This window comes from Mus musculus, chromosome 12 (assembly GCF_000001635.26).
Source record: "Mus musculus strain C57BL/6J chromosome 12, GRCm38.p6 C57BL/6J".
Taxonomy (NCBI): domain Eukaryota; kingdom Metazoa; phylum Chordata; class Mammalia; order Rodentia; family Muridae; genus Mus; species Mus musculus.
Genome location: NC_000078.6, coordinates 86,718,340 through 86,739,439, shown reverse-complemented (window position 1 = coordinate 86,739,439; position 21,100 = coordinate 86,718,340). Strand labels below are relative to the sequence as shown.

The 21,100-nt window shown below is 46.1% G+C and overlaps 2 protein-coding genes and 1 long non-coding RNA gene across 18 annotated transcripts in view; 1 reads left to right on the top strand and 2 right to left on the bottom strand.

Annotated features, from left to right (window-relative positions):
* The window catches only part of Lrrc74a (leucine rich repeat containing 74A), a 34,681-nt gene extending 29,586 nt beyond the window's left edge, over positions 1-5,095 (bottom strand). For 7 of the 12 annotated variants that reach the window (XR_003950075.1, XM_006516126.3, XM_006516127.4 and 4 more), the window contains exons 1-3: positions 4,743-5,095; positions 2,886-3,014; positions 1,596-1,768 (exon numbers count right to left, since the gene is read on the bottom strand). Coding sequence is in view for 10 of the 12 variants with exons in the window: in XM_006516126.3 (XP_006516189.1) it covers positions 1,596-1,768; positions 2,886-3,014; positions 4,743-4,785 (345 nt within the window). In the remaining 2 variants the exon portion in view is untranslated. Of the gene's footprint in view, positions 1-1,595; positions 1,769-2,885; positions 3,015-3,973; positions 4,177-4,742 lie in introns of all 12 variants that reach the window. The other 5 variants (XM_030246838.1, XM_017315151.2, NM_001195767.1 and 2 more) reach the window with 5 other exon arrangements.
* Positions 5,096-5,136: 41 nt separating this feature from the next.
* The window catches only part of Angel1 (angel homolog 1), a 34,585-nt gene continuing 18,621 nt past the window's right edge, over positions 5,137-21,100 (top strand). The window contains exons 1-7 of one of the 5 annotated variants that reach the window (XM_006516199.4): positions 5,137-5,389; positions 5,586-5,710; positions 11,173-11,287; positions 16,020-16,595; positions 17,373-17,599; positions 18,060-18,129; positions 18,777-19,210. In XM_006516199.4, coding sequence (XP_006516262.1) covers positions 11,185-11,287; positions 16,020-16,595; positions 17,373-17,599; positions 18,060-18,129; positions 18,777-19,210 — 1,410 coding nt within the window. In that variant the 5' untranslated portion in view covers positions 5,137-5,389; positions 5,586-5,710; positions 11,173-11,184. Of the gene's footprint in view, positions 5,711-9,836; positions 9,859-11,172; positions 11,288-12,979; positions 13,111-13,254; positions 13,463-16,019; positions 16,596-17,372; positions 17,600-18,059; positions 18,130-18,776; positions 19,211-21,100 lie in introns of those variants that run through there. The other 4 variants (XM_030246896.1, XM_011244169.2, NM_144524.2 and 1 more) reach the window with 4 other exon arrangements.
* Gm32755 (predicted gene, 32755) lies at positions 11,863-13,133 on the bottom strand. Its single transcript, NR_136890.1, has 3 exons — positions 13,071-13,133; positions 12,410-12,569; positions 11,863-11,979 (listed from the first exon to the last, which is right to left on the bottom strand). It is a non-coding gene; the product is annotated as a predicted gene, 32755 (long non-coding RNA).

Below are 21,100 nucleotides of genomic sequence, written 5' to 3'. Positions count from 1 at the left end.
TGCAATTTGTTCCCGATGGGTTTGTGATTTATTTTTCCTTTCAGATCGTTTATAAACAGAATGTAGTAAGGATTCCTTCTCCATCTCTTTTGTTTTTTTCATCCTTTCTATGGGTAGTTAAGATATTACTGGTGTTTATTTTAAGACAGGGTCTCATATAGACCCAGGCTTGCCCTGGGACTCACTATTAGGCTAACTTGACTTTTAAGTCCTGATCCTTCCACTTCTGTCTGCTTAGTGCTTGCCACCATAGAAACATTATGCCACCATATACAGTGTTATTACTAATTAAAAAAAAGTGTTTGTGTGTATGCGTATTTTTGGTGGTAGTTGGGAGGACAGAAAGGGTTTTGAGACTGGGTTTCTCTGTGTGTCACTGGCTGTCTTGGAACTCTTTCTATAGACAAGGCTGTCCTGGAACTCACAGAGATCCACCTGCCTCTGCCTCCTGAGTGCTGGGACTAAAGGCGTGCGCCACCACTGCCCGGTGTGCGTGCATACGTATGTGTGTGCATGCATGTGTGTGCATGTATAAGTCGTACACATGCTCCTGTGTGCACAGCGTGAGAAGCCAGAGGCTGACATCAAGATGTCTTACTTTATTGCCCAACACTCCCACCACTTTGTGAGACAGGGGCTCATTGTATATCCCTGGCTGGCTTGGCACTTATTATGGAGACCAGTCTCTGGAGCTCTAACAGCCTTTGCCTTTCAAGTGCTGAGATTAAAGGTATCCTCTACCAGGCAAAGCTGCCACTATATTCTTGATAGTCTAGCTCATGATTGGCTGGACTTGTGGAGCATACAGTGAGATCCAGGGATCTGCAGGTCCCTGTCCCGTCTGGGCCAAGGTTATAGATAGATACCACGAAGCCTGGCTTTTAATGAGTGTTGGGAATCTGACCTGCACGTCTCGTGCTTCTATGGCAGGTAGGTGCCCGACCAACTGAGCCATCTCTCCCTTACTGGGTTTTAGATGTCCCTTCCTAGGAACATCTGCCTATTTACTTTTCTGGGCTTCTCTGAAGTCAAACTTTCTCTTGACCCTCTTAAGTGAACAGTCACGGAGACAGTGATGTGCAGTTGTCTTATGTTTTCAATTTTACGTAATCAATTATATAACTCTGTGATGAAGCCAAGGTCAGGTCCTTGTTTGGCCATTAGCAAGACCTAATGTTATCCATGAGGGAAAAAAAATGTGATTTAATCTGCAATGGGATGTCTAAAAATGTTAATGTGAAAGGCAGACATGAAATGGAGTGGCTCAGTAGTGGCTCTATGTGTGGCCAAAGTCAGCTTTGGAATGGAGACCCAGGCCTACATTTTGTAATGGCAGTAACTCTTGGGTCTGGTTTTAGCCCATAGGACCTATAGGCTGATGACTTGCTTCCTGACTGGGAAAGGACACTGTCTTCGAAGTGCAGTCTCTTCTAGGAGCTAACAGAAAAAAATGACTAAAATGGCCACTGACTGAGAAAGGTACAGGGTAGGTTGCTCTTTAGACACCAAAGAGGGTTCCCTCTGAATCTCAAACCAGCCACCCTGTTAATCCTCTTCTGTCAGGTTCGATGTGTTTCACTGGCCAGCATGCTCACCACCAGAGTTATAGCAATGGCTTTGGTACCCATGGGGCCCAGACCATGGTGGTTGAGATTCACGCAGGACTCCTCCATGTTCCGGATGAAGTAGGAGGCAGGCACTACACCCACCAGTTTGCAGGCCTCCAGGTACAGCTCCTTCTGTCCGATGTTGAAGAATTTCTCTGTGTCTGCATAGAAAATCAGAATGAAATCAGGTTTCTTGTCTGGTCTGCCTTAGCTCCACTCTAGCCCCAGGGGACATGCACTTTGCCTGGACATTCCCCTGCCTGGGATCTGGGCTTGTATGTGCTCTAGAACCCAGCTTTTCCATGTGTATACAGGAGTGTAACCAAATGTTGGGGTCACCAGAAAGTGGCCACAGTAAAAAGGTTTCCGAAGGTGTGATGTTCACAAATTAATTTACAATCACACATGGGATGAATCCGGTGTGTTTCTGCTGCACTTGAGGCAACATTGAAGGGCAAAGGAGGGGGCCCAGAACTGTTGACTTTTGATGGCTGAAGGAATCTGTATTTCAATTTTAGTTTCATTAGCATGGTTTTTTAAAATTTATTTATTCTTTTGTTTTTTCAAGATAGAGTTTCTCTGTGTAATCCAGGCCATCCTAGAACTCACTCTGTAGACCAGGCTGACCTTGAACTCAGAGACCCGCCAGCCTCTGTCTCCCAAGTTCTGGGATTAAAGGTGTGTGCCACCACCATCTGGGTGGGTACTGGTTTTTTTTTTTATTACTATTACTATTTAATTTATGTGTATAGGTGTTTTGCCTGCATGTATGTCCATGCACTACATGTGTGCTGGTGTCCATAGGGTCTCCTTTATATTAGAGTTACAGATAGCTGTAAATCACCATGTTGGTGCTAGAAACTGAACCTGGATCCCCTGGAAGAGCAATCGGCACTCTTAGCCACGGAGCCATCTCTTTGGTGGCGATCTGATGCTTCTGGTTTCCTAAAGCACCTATACTCTTGTACACACACACACACACACACACACACACACACACACACACACTTTAAAAGAAAATCACATAAGAGAGATTAAAGACCAGAAGCTTTTTCGTGTTGGTTTAGATCTTAGCAACAACCCGATATGGGTCCTGCTCAGAAAGTCCTGTGTCTTCTGTCCCCAGCTAACCAGGAGGACAAGGTGGTCTAGAATTGAGCACAGCCTTCCGGCTACAATCTTTCAGCAGGACGGAGAGGAACACTCTGGTGGAACCCAACCTCTCCAGTTTCTGAGGAAGCTGGTTTGCCACCTACCTCTCCTCAGATGTCACCTCACCTTCAATTTCCAGGTCGGTTTCTGAATCCTCCCGGGCAGATTTCTCTTTCTCAACACTTGGAAGGACTTCAGCTTCACAGTAGAGGGTGACATCGCTGTCCTGAGGTGTCAATTCAGCTTCAGCCTCATCTGGGACAAAAAACACATTCCATTCCGGGAGTTAATCTTTCAGTGTATTAAGTGACACCTACCACTGACTTCATTAGTCTCTCTCTCCTCTCTCTTCAGCCTTCCACGTCTTGTCTGCAGCCTTTGTCCCATAGCCTCACCTATCAGCCCTGCCAGGGAAACCTCCTTCTCTAAGACCTCCTTATGGCTGAATTGCTGGAGTCCTTGTGTCCTCTGTCAACTGGCTGACCATCCAGTCCCCTTCCCTGATCTGACCGCTTTTGGTTGGGATCCTTGCCCTCACTCCTACCTCATCATTTTGAATGGGAAGGATTTTGGGGTCTGCTGTTGAGCCCGTTACTCTTTCTGGTGAAAGGATGTGTCCCAAAGTCTGGACTTATTCATGGTCACACGCTGTGCTGCTGGGAGGTAGGTGAAGGGCAGAACAGGTCAGGGCTGGGGTCAGATGCAAAGGAAAAAACAGATGGAGATGTGTTCCTGGGAGCAAGGGAGATAATCACATCTCTAGGAAGCTGGCCTAGCTTCTCTTCCTTCAAGTCCAGGAGTATTCCTGGGACTATTAAGGAGAGGATTGAAGATGTCTCCTGAGCTCAGGTTCATTTCTATGATTAAGCATGCTTGTCTTCATTGAATGAGGCTCTGCTGAGAGCAACAGTGTATCCCTATACTTGCTAGATGTGGTTTATTCATTGGGCTACTGTGGGATGGGCCCCTGAAAGCCCCACACAACATTCAGAGATGAATCCTCCAGTATCAGCAGGCCTCAGTGCTTCAGGAAGTCATATTTGTGCTGCTGGAAGGCCTGGCAGATAGGGCCAGCCTATTCCTTTCCTTCTCTGTTTTTCCTTCTCCTTTTTTTTTTTTTTTGCCTGTTCATTTTATTTATTTATTTATTTTTTTACTCTTTGAAAGTTTCATTCGGGGATCCCATTGAGTGGGCTAATATTACATACCCCTACCTTCACAACTCAGATTCTAGATGGTGGACTCCTTAATGACCCCCAAGCAGGTGTATGTCTTAGTTTTTGTTCACGGAGTCAGGTCCCAGTATTTATTCCCAAGTCTCCATGACAAGCTTCTATGTAATGTGTAATTTGAGCAGCAGTAGTTTGGGAGTCAGGAAGGATGCAGCTGGTCAACCACCAGTCTGAATCTCTGGGCTCTGAAAAAAGGGGTGAATTTCCAAGTCTCAGTTTCTTTATATGGAGAGAGAGAGGCAGAGAAAGAGAAGGGAGAGAAAGAAAGTGTGTGTGTGTGTGTGTGTGTGTGTGTGTGTGTGCGTGCGCACGCGCAGTGCCTATAGAAGCCAGAAGGCAGTATCAAGTCCTGTGGAGTTGGCATTACAGGTTATTGAGTCACTATGGACTGAACTAAAGTCCTCTGGAAGTGTGGAAAGTTCTAAGTGCTGATCCATCTCCCTAGCCCCTCAGTTTTAGAATTCCACTTAACCAGGGGACGCTAGCAAATTAGCAACTGTTGGCCAGTCCACGTGGTGTAAACAATCCTAATGTGGCTGATCTCTATCAGTGTGATGTCAACCAGGCCACAAAATGGAAATGAAGCTCCCAAGAGCCAAGTCTCGCATCACATCTCACGAGAGTGGTTTCTAAACCCTGTCCCTAATGTCACCTCCACTGCAGAGACTGGGGCAGAGAGAGTAGGGCACTTGTAGTCTACCAGATCATTGGACACAACCCTGGGAAGGGCAAGAATTGGGAGCCTTTTCACCTTTGGTCTCGGACTCAACAGGCTCATTATCATCGTCGTCCATGCTGCCAGGACTCCCCTGGGGGCTGGTGACAGCTTCTTGTCCCCTGGTAGCTGCTTTCCTAAGATGCACACCCGTCCATTAGGCTGTGTTTCAAACTATGTGCACTGCTCTCTTGAGGGTGAATCCCAGGGGGATCTGTAGCTATTTTTTCATCCCAGCAAGCTTGGAGGAGAGCCGGCCTTGATGGGAATCCGGCATGAATGAATTTGTCACCAGCTGGACCTGGGAATCATCGGGGACAATGGTAGCGCTCTATTCCTTGGACTCTGGTCAAAAAAGGATGCCCACTGGCTTATGACTTTGTGACATAAGAGCCTCTTTCCTTTTATCTTCAACATTCCATGATCTCACGCAGTCATTGTGATCCACGAGGGTGGACCCGGCAACAGCGGGTCTCCCACCCTTTTGGTGGCTCTGGTGGTCATCTTTTCTCATATGTTGGCTGGGTCTAAGCCTAGACTTGGCTGTGAGTGCTCAGGTGCTGTAGAGGGGCCTCTTAGTGACAGCCTATTTCCTTCTGAGTTAGCACTAAACCCAAGGCTCTTAGTCAGGTGACCGTGAAGTCCCGCCACCATGTTTTTCTCTCAAGGTGGCTGCGCCTCAGGTACGAAGTATTTCAGTGATGGGTGAAGTCAGGTTTCTTCTACCCAGTTCTTCCTTTTTGCTTACACCTGTGGGAGAGCATCCTCGACCTTGGCACAGAAGAACAAACCAAAGCACCACAAGCCTATGTCCTATCACCACGATTCGTTGCTACCACAGCATTGCTCAAGCCAGACTCCTAAGCTGTTTCATTTCAGGCCGGCATTCTCACGCTCAGCTGTGTTCGCATGTGGAGTTGAAGTTCACTTGAGGTGTGGTGTCAAGAGAACCCAAGGGCTTGTCTGTTGCTCCTTGATTAAGGCTTCAGGGCATCAAAAGTCAGGTCAGTGACTGGAAGACTTGGGGGGAGGGCAAAGGAAAGTCTCCCTTTGGGTCATTTGCAAGATGAAATTCTAGAAATCTGGGTTTGGAAAATAGTTACATGTGTGTATGTGTAACCAAGGGGACACCTCTCAGGAGCCTGTTCTTTTCTTGTGTCTGAGGCAAAGTCTCATGTCTCTATGTTGTATATACTACAATGTACCCTAGGCTGGCTGGTTCATGAAACAAGCCAATTTTCTTGTCCCCACTTCTCAACATGCCGTAGGGATGCTGGGATTCCGGATGCACACCTCTGCACCTGCATTTTCACATAGGTTTTGGGTATTGAACTCAGGTCATTAGGCTTCTGAGTTCATCTTTGTGTATGAAGTGGAGAATCATTTGCCCATGTGCCTGTTCAGATTGTTTCAGCACAGTCATTGAGAGGACCCTTCTCTCTCCGTTGAAGTCTTTCACCCATTGTTGAGGTTGTGTCCTCTTTGTCTTGTGTCATAACCACCCAGGCCTGGTGGCACTTGCCTGAAATCCCAACACCCAGGAGGCAGAACTGGGAGGATCGAAAATTCAAGGCCAGTTTGGACTAGAGAGTTTCAAACAAAACTAAACCTCACAATCAGAATACAGCATTGTGCCATCTAATTAGACCACTGTGCTTTGAGATGACAAGTTTGTGAGATTGTCCCCTTCTATGCTGGGAGGAGGCCCTGAGGGCACCTGGGAGATGAACTGTTACTGCATGTAATTCAAAGAGCAGGGTGCTATGATTTTGGTTTCCAAGAGGATTGTACCATTTGGATGTCAAATACTAAGAGAATGATAATTGGACCCTCAAGGTGACTCATTGGTTAAAGGCTCTTGCCTCGGAGCCTGATGGACCTAAGTTGGATCCTTGGGACCCACATGGTGGAAGGGGAGAGTATGGAATCCTGAAAGCTGCCCTTTGATTCCCACGTGCCTGCTGTGACACGATCTTCCCCCCACCCCCCATGACATTGGCTTTAAAAGTAAGAAGAGAAGGGGTTGGAGAGATGGCTTAGCAGTCAAGAGCACTGACTATTTTTCCAGAGAACCCAGGTTTTATTCCCAGCACAAGGATCTGACAGCCCCAGGCTCATCTGACTCCTGCAGGCACCAGGCACACACTCGGGTCACAGACAGATATGCAGGCAGAACTCTCATTTACATAAATATATCTTTGAACAAAAGAAGAAAAGGGGATAACTTTCTCTTTTCTCTCTTTCTGTTTTTGTGGTGTGTATGTGTGTATGCTTATGTGTGTGTCTGCCCTTACATGTACATGCAAAGGACAGAGTGGGCGATTTCAGGAGCCTTCAATTTTATGTGTTATGGGTGTTTTGCCTGCATGCATGTCTATGTGCCACACACATGCCTTGTTATGGTAGGCATGAAGAGGCCAGAAGAAGGCATTGGATCTCCTGGAACTAGAGTTACAAATATGGAGGCTGGGAATGGGATCTGGGTCCTTTGAAAGAGCAGCCATTGCTCTTAACCACTGAGGAATCTTTCCAGCCCTTTACACACACACACACACACACACACACACACACACACACGTATGTATTAGGTCTTTCACTGAATCTGAAGCTTGATGACTTGTTTTCTTTGGAGCTAGGCTGGCCAGCAAGCTCACAGGATCAGCCTCACAATACTGGAGTTACCATGACCATGCCTGGTTTTTATATAGGGGTTAGGGATTCGAACTTAGGTCCTTTCGCTTTTGCCTTAAGTACTTGTGATGGCTGTTCTTGGTCATCAACTTGACTGCATCTGGAATAGCTATCACAGGGACTAAAACCACAAATCACTGGGTATACTGTGAGGGATCTGCAGTTAATTCCAGATGTAGTCAAACTGACAACCAGCAATAGCTGGCACGATACTTATCTCACTGAGACATCCCTCCTATCCTAGCTTCTTCATGACCACTACTTCTGCTCACCAGTGAGACTAAAAGCAGACCGAGTCCTTTGTGTCCTTTATGTCCATTTTTATAGCCAGATAAGCATCAGACACTGTTCCATGGTCTTCAAATGTTTCAGTGTGTTTGAACTACCCAACAGCTCTATCATTCCTGGTTTGTAGAAGAGGAGACTAAGAGAAGGATTAAGTAAGTGGTCCAAGGTCACAGAGTTAGTAGGTGATGGGGAGAGGATGTAAATGAGATCTCTCTGGCTTCAGAGCCCATGCTGCCTCTGCAGTGACATCTTTATTTGAATAAAACAAGGTTGCTTCGTCTCTGGGGCAACATTGTGCTCAAGTGCTTGATTTTGGGATAGGTTGAACTATGCAGTTCACTGGTCAAATCTGGGCCATGATTTGTCTTTATAAAGTTTTATTGACATACAATTATTTCAGCCCACTTAGGCATAGCCTCTGGCTGCTTAAACTCTATAAAGCCCAAAGTACTTCCTATTGGGTTCCTTAAGAAAATATGTTTGGTATTTGATGGCAATTGGATAAGATGATAAGGGAGGAGAGGCTAATGTCTTAGAGGGAAGAGAATGGAGACAAAGGGATTAAAGGGTGGAAGTTAGCAGAAACCACACTAGGAGGAAACAACCTAAGAAAGGAACAGAGGTTGTTGTGTTAGTTGTAATGATGCCTGATTTTATTTTTTTAATAAAAAAGTGTATTTACTTAGAAGCATTCAGAATGTCAACAAAACAGCTGCATTTTTTTTTTTTTTTGCAATTACAGAGTGGTATTCAGTTAGCAGAACAACAATTATCTTCATATAAGCTGCATCAGAGACAATTGAAGATGAAAAAAATAAAACCCAAAAAGAAAACCAAAAGGAAAAATAGAACAAAAACCAAAACCAAACTACTGTACCCATATATAACTAATTTGTGCTGTGCACCAACAAGATCCTGTTTTAAATTTCTATGCCAATTTACAACCCCCAGACTGTACCAGGCAAGGTTAGTGGCTACTAAAAATACCACCAGGACAGGGCTATCTAAAGACACATTCAGTAGTATGTTAACTATACAAAAAAAGACACTGTACAGTTTAAAAACAAATCTTATACAGCCTTAAATTTCAATATTTTTCTTTAAAAGGAGTGAGTTGTGTATGGGCGGGGGGGGGTTGTTAAATGCTTTATAGAGCCTGATTTTATTTAAAGATTTAATTTTTTATACAAGGGCACAGATAAATGCACAGACATTGACCATATTGAGTCTAGGGGGGAAAGAGTGTGCTATAGGAGCAAGCTGAAGGGACTTCAAGTCTATACTAGGAGCAGTGTTGTGTGTGTATGTGAGTGGTAGAGATCTGAGAAACTTAAGGAAAAGATGTCAGACTGAGAATCAAAGATCCACTAGACAATATGGCCCTGACTAAGACACTAACTCGGATCATTTTAGGAATGTCTAGTCATCAGTTCTGAGGTGTTGGAGGAAACACTAGGCTCAGAGAAGCAAGATTTATTTATTTTTTTTTAAGGAGTTATCAGAAAAGTTGAAGTGGCCATGCTTTTTAGCCTATCCTATCAGAGCAGCTGAGAGAGCTCTCTAGACCAGTGCAGTTCAATATGGAAGCCCCCGACTGATTTAACTCCTGGTAGTTCTTAAGTCCTTGGAATGTGGCTACTTCAAGTTGAGACAGGATGTGTGAGTAACATGCAGACTTGATTTCAAAGAAAAATAAATGTAACCCTCTCTCGTTTAAAAGTATAAATGGTAGTTAATTTTTTTAATCTATAGGGTCAAATTAAAGATTATTAAAACTAATTTCATTTTCTTTAAAATTTTTTATGCTTTTCTCTGTGTGATGCTTGGATTAAATACAGATTCTTATGAATACTAGGCAACTGATCTATCACTGAGCTATATCCAAGCCCACCTTTTTTACTTTTGCTATCTATCTATCTATCTATCTATCTATCTATCTGAATTTCTTTTCCTTTTTTTCCTGTACTGGGGATTGAACCCAAGGCCTGTACATGGTAGGCAAATGCTTTGCCATTAAGTTACACTCTCAGACACTAGTATACATTTTTTTTTTGCTTTTATTTTATTTTATGTGTACAGATGCGTTGGCTGAATCTATGTCTGTGTACCACTGATATGCCTGGTGCCTGCAGAGGTTAGAAGAGGGGTGCTACAGATGACTGTGAGCCACTATGTGAGTGCTGGGAATCAAACCTGTGTCCTCTAGAAGAGCAGTCAATGTTATTAACTGCTGAGCCATCTCTCCAGTTCTCTCTAATGTGCATTTTTAAAAAAACATATACTACAATTATTTTAGATTTATTGATTTTTTGTTTGTATATATGTGTATGGACTCTGCATGCTCCTGGTGCCTACAGAGGGCACTGGAGCCACTGGGACTGGAGTTATAGTTGTGAGCTGCCACGTGGATGCTGGGACTTAAACCTAGGTCCTCTGAATGAACAGGTAATGCTCTTGACTACTGACCCATCTCTTCAGCTCGCTAAGATAAAAATTTAAACTACACATGTGGTTCACAATTTTTGGTGCAGTGAGCATTACTTTCCAGGCCTTGGCCATTACTACAATCCTGAAGGTAATTGGCACAGATAAAGCAAAAAACATTACAGGCAGTCAATTTTGCACCTGTGCCAAATTGAATTCTTCAAAGTATGACAAAGCCTTTTCTTCCACTGATAGGTAGTGTATGCACCTTGAAGGTGTGCTAATGAAGAATGCAGGTGCTCCTCAAAGCCTTTGTCATCACAGCTGAGATTAATTACAGGGCTCATCCCTCGGGTTGTTTCTGATAAGCTAAAGCTGGCACACAGTGAAGGCCACACTTGGAATTTTCCTTTGGCTGAGAACTTGTGGATCATAGGTTTCATAATTGGACTGCTGGTTGGTTCCTTCCTTGGAAGCTTGCATGATGCCTTCTGGTATCATGAAAGCTAATCCTCAGAGATGGGACTTTCAGGTCCAATACAGCTCAGGTCCTCTGGGTCCTGTGTACGTGGTTGTCATCAGTAGCAGGGACTCACCTTCTACCTCTGAGGGGAAATATAGCCAGGGCTATACAGAGAAACCCTGTCTCAAAAAACGAAAATAAATAAATAAATAAATAAATAAAAGCCTCAGACCTATGATGAACAACTCTGGGAGGAGGGCCTAGATGTCTCTACTTTAAAGACATTTTCTAGTAAATGGAAGGACCATTGCTTTGTAAAATGATATGCATAGTCCCTGATTTAAGATCTGATTAGGAACTTGGACTTCCAGATAGATCTTGGGAGACAGTGGAGAGTTTACTTAAGCCATGTTGAAGGAGTGAGCTTGATCTTGGGGTTCCTTAGGTAACACTAACACGTGTACACTGACTTCTAAATGCCTCCCCAGCCTTTAGATTGAGTTCGTCTCAGGTAAAGGGATGAATGCAGCTGCAAGCAGATAATGAGGGGGAAATTACAGGAAAGCCAATCACTGATCCTCTCCTTCTTCCTCCCTTTAGCCCGTCAGTGTTATGATGTATCCAGCTGGTCCAGGATCCGGTGACTCCCCAGAGGGCTTCTCTGAACAGCCAAGGCTTCAGCCACAAATTGGAAATGGCACAGCTCAGACACTGGGTAATGGAACTGAGTGTACTATGTAGTCCTTCCTTCCTTTAGATCATGGTTGGGGCAGAGGACTGAAGGTAGTAGACAGGGGAAGAGAAATTCAAAGAGGTCTTTCATTAGCATAGAATCTTGATCAGGAACTGGCCTTCTTTAAGCAACACATACTTTATTCATCATTAGTCCCTTCTGCGTGACTGGTTATGTATGTATGTCTCTAGCTATGTATCTATGTATCCAAGTATCTATCTATCTATCTATCTATCTATCAATCTATCTATACTATGTATGTATGTGTCTATGTATGTATGTATCTATCCTATGTATGTATCTACTGGGTATCTATCTATCTATACTATGTATGTATTTATATATGTATCTATCTGGCTACCTATCTATACCATGTATATATGTATGTATGTATGTATGTATTCATAAGGTCTCATTATGTAGCCCTGGCTCAGCATGAACCCCACAGAGCTCCACTCAATCTCCAAAGTACTAGGATTAAAGGTGTGATCTGCCATGCCCAGCTTTAGTTTTGTATTGCTGTGAGAAAACACCATGACCACGGCCATTCTTACGAGAAAGTGTTTATTTGAAGCTTACAGTTCCCGAGGTGAGTCCATGATGGCAGAGTAGAGGCAGCAGGCAGCAGGCATGTGGATAAACGGAAGCCGAGAGCTGAAGGTTCACATCTCAAGCTGTAAGCAGCAAAGAGAACTGAGAATAGCGAGTCTTTCAAAACCTCAAAGTCAGCCCCCAGTGACACTTCTCCAGCAAGGCCACACAGCCTAATCCTTCCCAAAGGGCCACTCACTAAGAACCAAGTATTAGCAGATGGGAATCATTTTACTCAAACTACCACACTGATTTAGTATTGGGTACAATAGAGATACAGGGCAAACACACCACCAATCAGACTTGGTTCCTGGCATTGAGGAGTCCTTCCCTTCCTCCCAATGGGCCACACCATTTTTACTCATGGCAAACAAGCCACCTAACTATTCAGTCTTGGTCCCTATCTTGTGCAGTCCTTTCTCCCTCCCTCCATTTCTCCCTCCCTTCCAATGGGACACTCTTTTTCCCCATAGCCCATTTGGAACAGGTGAAGTAAGTAAAAATCGTATGTACTTGAAGCAGGGAAGACTGTTTGTGACCTAGACTCTGAGCGCGGGAGGAGGAAAGGCCGGAATTGTGTGAGAATGAGGAAGAGCATATTCCTGAACTCTTGGCTCAGAAGGGCTAATTCCAGAAGCTATGGTCAGCAGAAGTCTTTGCGGAAAGTCCAGTCCTTTGTATTAGAGATGAAGAAAGGGTCAAAAAGGGGATATAATGGCCCTGAGGTAGACCCCTAGTTAGTGGCAAAATTGGGAATAAAACAGTGGTCTCTTAATGATACTTTAGAGACTCCTACGAGCCCCTTAATATTTTTATTATATCTTTAATCTTTATATTTATTATTTATATCTTTGAACTTTTAAAGTTAGCATAGAGTTTCATGCTAGGCTGTTCTGTTGCCATAGAAACCGGTGCCTTCTAACGCAGCCCCTCCCTTTGCAACCCGCCCCCTTTCTCTTGTTCCCAATAAAGTTGTTGTTGAAACGCCAGCCTGGGGCGGGGCCTGGGCGGTGAGGAGGCGGAGCCTAGGCGGCTCAAGGCAGAGCCTTGCTAGCGTGGGGCGGAGCCCTGGAGGCGTGGGGCGGGGTCGAACAGAGGAGACCGGTGTGCAGCAGTGTGGAGGGGCGGCGGCGCGGGCAGGCAGCCGGCCATGATCGCGTCGTGCCTGTATTACCTGCTGCTGCCAGCCGCGCGCCTCTTCCGCTTTCTCTCAGGTACCGGCCTTGCGCCCCGATGGGCGGGAGCCAGGGCTGCCCCTGTTGAGCTCCACGGACCCTGGGGCGGAGCGTGAGGCCTCAGGACCGCAGTCCTCTGCTTAGAGGCAAAGTGTGAGGCGGTCCGCGGGCCGTCCTGGCCCCACGAGGATGGGGCTGGCGGGCGACTCTCGTGGGCAGCCCCTCCTCACGCTGTGGTCTGGTGACGTCGGGCCACGGTTAACGTGGACCTAGGGCTGGGGAAGGGGGCGTCCTCCTTGACAGTAGCGGTGGTCCTGGGGCAGGCTGAAATACTCCCGGGAGTCGGGAGCGGTGGCAACCCGGGACAGGCGAGGACCGGACTTCTCGGCGGGTAGAGTTAGGGACGGATGTGCTTTTAGGCGGGTGGGCTCACTCCTCACAGGTTTTTTCTCTTTTTACTGCGGTCAGTCATTTGCTGTCCTCTTTGAGCCGACTCTAGTTGAAAAACAGACACGCTCAGAAGCTAGACGCGTTTAAAACCTCAGTTTTGGAGCAAGTGTTTAGAGAGAGCTGTGATAGGCTGATGCTTTAGTGAGGGGGTTGGTTGTTACTTCTGAGCAGTCAGCTTCGCTCTGCTTTTGAAATCCGTAGGCTTGCTTTCACACAAGCCCAGTTTTAATCGGGGGTCTCACAGAACCCCCAGACTTTTCTCCTGTAACTTAGGGGCACTACCAAGAAGGTTTTTTTTTTTTTTTTTTAGAAATAGGACGCCCAACTGCACCCTGTGCTTTGTCTTTCTGGAACTGCACTGTCTCGGAGATGGATACTGTATTTTTATATCAAACATTATTATTATTATTATTATTATTATTTTATTATTTTTACTGTGTTGCCGCCAGCCTGCCAGCTTCAATAGAGCAGGGCCTTGCCCATTTGTTCGCAATATCTTATGCTAACACAGGACTTGCTGGCAGTCGTGGGTCTCCCAGAGGACTCAAGAAGCCCTTCAGTGTCTTATGTTTCTCAGGAATGGGAAGTCCTAGAGAAGTCACTGTGTTCCGAGTACCCAGCATAGTCCTTTAATTTTGTGGCTATCTAGTGACCACAATGGCAGTCTGTTAGCTCACAGGTTTCCCAGTTAGTTAGCTTCTAGAGATTTTAAAGGAGCCCTCCAATCCACATGTTATGAAGGGACAGTTCTATTAATTTTGTGTATTTGGTATTTTGTAAGAGATTTTAGTAAACCATCTCCACCAATATTATCTGCTGAATTTGAAAGTGAGGGGCTAAAATTTATGCCTCTCAGGACGCTCTTATTAGTAAGCTCTTGATTAAGTCCCAGCAACCCAGCCTGTTAGTTGAGAGCATTCTTGACATGCTAGAGCAGAGCATTTGCTGTGAGTCTGTCCTGTGCACTGTAGGATGCTTGGTGGCACCCTGACAGTCATAGTGCCTCAGCAGCTCTGGCCATTACTGTTCCCTTAGGGCAAAAGTCTGCCTCTCTCACCTAGTTGGAAAATACCGATCTAATTTTTAAAAGATTGATTTGTTGTTCTCTGTGTGCACAGAATGTGTGTATGTATGTGGTGGTGAACTAGCCAGGGCGTGTGTGTGTGGAAGTCAGAGGACAACCTTTGTGGATTTAGTTCCTTCAGCCTTTGTGGCAAGTACTTTTCCTTGCTGAGCCATCTTGCTGGCCCAGATTTACCAAAATTTACTGACTTAGAGAGACATAAATTAATATAGTTCACAGATTGCCAATAAGATGAGTGTCTGGTGGTTGTGGGTTATCACTGTGTGCATGCCATTTGTCCCTGGGATGTGAGTGAGCGCTCCCTGGTCTGTGTGCATGTGTGAGGGGGCGGGGACTGACTTGCTGTCATCAAAACAGGTCTTTGAAGCTCTAATTTTAGAGCTCTCTGCCTGCTCTGTTGCCTATTGGCTGTCATTTGTGGATGCTATAGCATAGATGACAGCTGTCTTATAACTGTCAGTGGCTGCTACCCTTTAATTTACAGCCTCTGGTGTGTTAATGGAGCAAGAAAGCAGTGAGGTTTTTGAAAATGTTATGGGTGGGATGAACAGCTCTGGAAAGGAGCCTAGGGGGTTCTGTTTAAAAAGTAAGTTGGTTTTAAGGCCCACTTTAGTAGTAATATTATTTTTGGGATGCTTTCATAAAGCTTATAGACCTGGAAAACTCTCAGGGGTTATCTCGTTCCAACTTCTCTGGTTCTCGAAGTCAAGAAGAGTAAGTCCGCCTGAAGGAACATCGTTTAGAGCCAGTTTTGTTAATTTTGTTATGAGTATAATTCTCCGTATTATTTCACAATTAAGTGTTAGTTCTAATGTAGTGTTGTTTTCAGGACTGGAGAATTGATGTTAAAAGTAGAGTTTTCAGGGCTGGAGAAAATGGCTCTGGTTGTTTTTCTAGGGGATTCAAGTGTGATCGATTCCCAACCCCCACATGGTAGCATACCATACTTTGTAACTCCAGGCCCAGGGCATCCAACAGCCTTCTCTGACCCCTGTAGTTACCAGGCATGTACGCACACACGCACACACTACACAGACATACATGTAGACACAACACCCGTACACTTAAAATAAGTTAAAAATTAAAAAGGAGTGTTTACCTCCAGGAAAAGAGATGAAGTTTTATGTTCTGATCTGTGTTATAGATTATCTCTGGGATTAGTGTTCTTTCATTCTCCCATTGAAATTTATCAGGTCCCTGCCTTGCAAATTGGTTAATATTTGTAAAGCGATTACAACAGTGCCTGGCATATCACAAGCACTGCTGAGATGAGGTCCCAGGTATTGAGTTGGGAGGCTGTGACAGCAAGGTGGAGATGATCATTGTTCCCATGAGGCCTCTGTTCCAGCTGGAGAATACTGTGGAACAAGTTTTGCTATCTTCTTATAACCTGATATTTTGGCTTCCTTTCTAGATGCTTTCTTTACATGTCGAAAAAATGCCCTTCTGGCGAAGAGCTCATCTCCCCAGGTAGAGGGTAACTTTGCCATGGCCCCTCGGGGGCCTGACCAAGAAGAGTGTGAGGGCCTGCTGCAGCAGTGGCGAGAAGAAGGGTGGAACCAGACACCCTCAACTGCAAGCGAGGGTCCCCTTGCGGATAAGGGACTAGCTGAGAGCAGTCTGGCCCTCCTGATGGATAATTCTGGAGAACAGGATGCTGCCTCGGAGGACAAGTGGTCCAGCAGGCAGCTGAGTGACCTTCGGGCAGCAGAGAACCTGAACCAGCCTTTCCCTGAGGTGCTAGGGGAGGAGCCTCTGGCCGAGGTTGAGGGTCCTTTGTGGGCGGCTGTTCCGGTACAGACAGGGCCCCAGTATGCAGATTGTGCTGTTCTTCCAATGGGTGCGATGGCCGCAGAACAGTGGGAAGAGGACCCTGCAATGGTGGCCTGGAGCATAGCACCGGAGCCTATGCCCCAGGAGGAGACTTCCATGTGGCCCTTTGAAGGCCTGGAACAGCTGCAGCCTCCCCCAATGGAAATACCTTATCATGGTGAGTCTGACAACCAGCATAGTGAGCCCGGGTTGTGGGTCATCTAGAAAAGAGCTTGTAGTGGGGGGAGGGGTGTGTGTGTTCTGCTGTCACATTTAGTTTTTTCTGAGACCATTGCAGGCTCAGATATTGGCAGTGTCATCATGTCCGTCCTCATGTGTCTACAGATGAAAAAGTCATAGTGCAGAGAGGAATGGGACATGTCTAATGTCTTGCAGTTAGGCAGTGAGATAACTGAGGCCCAACCTTAGTTCTGATGTTCAGTCTACCTTGTTGTACTGCAGGTGGGATACAGGGCTTTGTGGAGGCAGGGGTTCAGAGGTCTCACGGCCTCCACTCTGCCTCAGGGAGAATAACTCTAGTTTTATTTACGTTACATATATTGGGAGTCTGTGAAGATGTGAAGAAAGTTCTGTGGCTTAAATAGGTTTGAAATCTACTCAGGTACCTAACCCCAGAAGACTATTAATGACACCCCATGGCATGATTCCCCAGAGGCTCATGGCTATATCATATGTGGGAGCTTGTTAGACTCATAAGTATTCATGAGCATATGCGAGGAGGTAGGTAACCGGGGGACACAGTGATGGATAGGCCAAGACTGTCTCCAGCCCTGAGGCGTTTATTCTCAGCTCTGAAAAATGTTTTGAGACTGATGGGTGGCAGGGGCAATGGAGAAAGGAACCTCGGGCATGACGTGGTGACACTGGGTAGCAGTGGCTTGGCCACTGGGTAACCTGCATGTCCTCTGGAGCTCCTCTCTTGACCCCTTTGCAGAAATCCTGTGGCGAGAATGGGAGGATTTCTCCACACAGCCAGATGCTCAGGGTCTGGAGGCAGGAGACGGCCCTCAGTTCCAGTTCACTCTGATGTCGTATAATATCCTGGCCCAGGACCTGATGCAGCAGAGCTCAGAGCTCTATCTGCATTGCCATCCAGACATCCTCAACTGGAATTACCGCTTTGCCAACCTCATGCAGGAATTCCAGCACTGGGACCCGGATGTGAGTGAAGAGGGAGATGCGCCATCTTGCATAGGTGCAGATCTAGCCTGTTCTCTGACACTCGGAGAGCATGAGTTCCTGTTCCATAGCTATCCAGATGATGCCAGCCGTGCCAGATGAGCTAAGATTATCTTTGGCTCTGTAGATGACAGCTTTGAGCTTGCCTGCCCTGGAGTCAAGCATTTTGGGCAGATGCCAAGACGATTCTCCAGAGTGTACACTTTCCAGCACTCTTGTGCAGAGATTGACAGGGTGGGGAAATCTAACATGCATGTCTTGGCCACTTCAAGCTTCAGTCTGGGCCTGTGCTTGCTGCTGCTGGTGGCTGGCTAGCTGGGAAGTCAGCTCTGTGGGAAGTCTCACTATGACACTCAATCTGGTCTGGGGGCCTGCTCTTAGGGAGTAGGAGTCATATTGTTCTGGACCTCTGGAGTGATTGGTTCCTTTGTCAATTCCCCAGATCCTGTGTCTTCAGGAAGTCCAGGAAGACCACTACTGGGAGCAGCTGGAGCCCTCTCTGCGGATGATGGGTACTACAGCTCCCCACAGCATGTCTGCCAGCCCTTCTTCCTCCAGCCCTGCAGTCACCTGAAGAGTCTACCTCTTCTTTGTGTCCTTGTAAACCATTAGCCCTGCCTGTGGGCTAGTTCCTTTTGTGTGTGTGTGTGTGTGTTTGAGGAGGTAGAGTTCTAGGTTTTTAAACCTTTGAAGTAACTAACTCCATGAACTCTGTGAGGCTACGTGTTATTGATCCCATTTTACAGATGAGAAACAGGTTCCAAAAGTTGCTGTGACTTGCTCAAAACCCCCAAACTACAAGGCTAGAAGGTTGTGGAGCCAGGACTTCTACTTACCCGATTCTAGATCCAAGGGACTAGGGACTGGGGAAGCTACTAGGATTAGCTTGGGTTACAGGATTACAGGACCTCCCATTTGGAGCCAGTTTTGCCTCTGGTGACAAGCCTCTGTTCTTTCATGTTTGTTGCTTGTACCCTTCCCCTTCTTGTCCCTCAGGCTCTGGCTGTAGTTGTAAGGGAATCTCTTCAGAGCCTCAGAGGTGGCAAGGGCCCTCTTGTGGGTTCCCAGGATTTGGTGCCTTAGGCTCGGACCCTTTGTGGTTGGAAGGGATGAAGGCTTCCCTGACACTGACCCACTCCATGGTGACATTTCCTTACAGGCTTCACCTGTTTTTACAAGAGGAGGACTGGGTGTAAAACGGATGGCTGTGCTGTGTGCTACAAGCCCACCAGGTTCCGTCTGCTCTGTGCCAGCCCTGTGGAGTACTTCCGGCCTGGGTTGGAGCTCCTCAACCGGGACAATGTGGGCTTAGTGTTGCTGCTGCAGCCGCTAGTGCCAGAAGGTCTGGGGCAAGTCTCAGTGGCTCCCCTGTGTGTGGCAAATACCCATGTCCTGTACAACCCGCGTCGGGGTGATGTCAAGCTGGCCCAGATGGCCATTCTTCTGGCCGAGGTGGACAAGGTGGCCAGGTTGTCAGATGGCAGCCACTGCCCCATCATCTTGTGTGGGGACCTGAATTCTGTCCCTGACTCACCTCTCTACAACTTCATCAGGGATGGAGAGCTCCAGTACAATGGCATGCCAGCCTGGAAGGTGAAATGGGACAGCCGCCGTGGGGTGGAAGCTCGGGCTAGGGAGAGAGCTGGGTGTGTCGCATCAGCTGCTGCTGCTGCATGGCTGTGTCTGCTCCTGGCGATTAGCAGCACATGAATACCTCGGGCACACTCAGCAGCTTCCCATTTGTACCAGGTTTTAGTTTGCAAGCGATTCCTCTGAGTTATTTAACAATTAAGAGAAAATACCCTTGTGTAACCTAAGTCCCATCGTCCCACACGGAGTGAAGTGATGACTTCTAAGTGTAGCAACACTTCTCTCAAGTCAGTCTCCGTGCAGTTACAGTATTTATGCTGCCAAATACTACCCCAGTTTACATTATTAAGCTCCTAGCTGGGTCTCAAGTACTGTTTTGAGCAGTTTACATATATCAACTATTGTATTTCCACTGTTTCTATCATTAAATATTTTTAATAAGTACAGAAACTAAGGCAGAGAGGTGCTAAATAATTCTGTTTAAGTCATGCAGTTAGTGGGAGGGGGGCAGGAATTATAGCCAGGTGGCCTGGCCTCTAATATCATGCTGTAATCACCACAACACTCCTATATAAATCTCCATATGTATGTTATAAACACAGCACAGTACTGTCTTTGTTTTGGGCTGGTTTTTTTTTTTTTCTTTCAGCCAATAATTTACATTTGAATTTAATTTCTTATAGCTGCCAAACATTGGTAGCATAGATAGCGCATAGTTTTATTGGCTTGTTTTGACTACCTTATGTTACTTAATCTCTCTGTTCCTGTTTTGTCTCTCCTGATCCACATTTTTGTTTAATTTCTGGCAAAACACAATGGAGCAGGGACACAAAATGACTGAACCATCATTGAGTACTTGGGCTTTTCTTTCAGTGAGGTTACTTAAGTGCTGGTGGTATCCTGGTTGCCCAGAGCAAGGCATTAGCCTGCCCTAAAGGAGCTGTCTTCAAGGAGCTTGGACAGGAGAATTTGCTGAGTGCCTACCATGTGACAGGCAGGCAGGGTCAGGGATGGGCTGTGAGAACACTTGTTTTGAAACCAGATATCCTTGAATTCAGATCTCTGATCTGTCATCCTGGGCAGGTTATGGAACTTTCTCAGGCCCCCTCTGCTTCATCTGTATGCTGAGGGTATAGTGGGACCAATGGTAGATACCTTAGGATCATATGAAGTAATGCATGTGAGGTTTTCTAGTGCCCTGTTCAAAGGGGACAGTCAGTAATCACTAGTGGTTATTATTAGTGTAAGATTTGTAATTGTATATGGTATTAGTGTTCTTGGTAAATAATATTAACTTAAAGAACATGAAGTGACTTGTCCAAAGTCACAGCCTGTAAGTGGCCGTTAATTCCTTTTTAAAGTATTTATTTATTCACTTTACATCCCAATATTAGCTCCACCTCTCATCCCAGTACCCTGTCCCACAGATCTTACCCTCACTTCCCCCTCCTCTTCTCTGAGATAGGAGAGCCTCCCCCATTCCCCCAGCACACGAGTCACTGCAGGACCACTGAGGCCGGACAAAGTGGCCCAGTTAGGGGAACAGGCTCTACAGGCAGGCAGCAGATTCAGGGACAGCCCCCACTCCAGTTGTTGGGGGACCCACATGAAGACCAAGTTGCACATCTGCTACATATGTGCGGGAGATGGCCCTTAATTCTAAGACTCTAACTTGGGATTGCATACTGAATGTTTATGCCCTTTGAGGGCAAGGGAATGGTGTCTATCACTAGTCTATCCCAGTGCCATACACATAGTTGGCATTCATATATTTGTTGTTAAGTGAAACAAAGGGGGTTTTGCTGCCCACGTGGAGATGTGCGGTGACTGCTGTTGCTGAATGTTTCCCCTACACGCTCTGTCCATTCCCAGGCTGCTCATGACTTTGGCAGA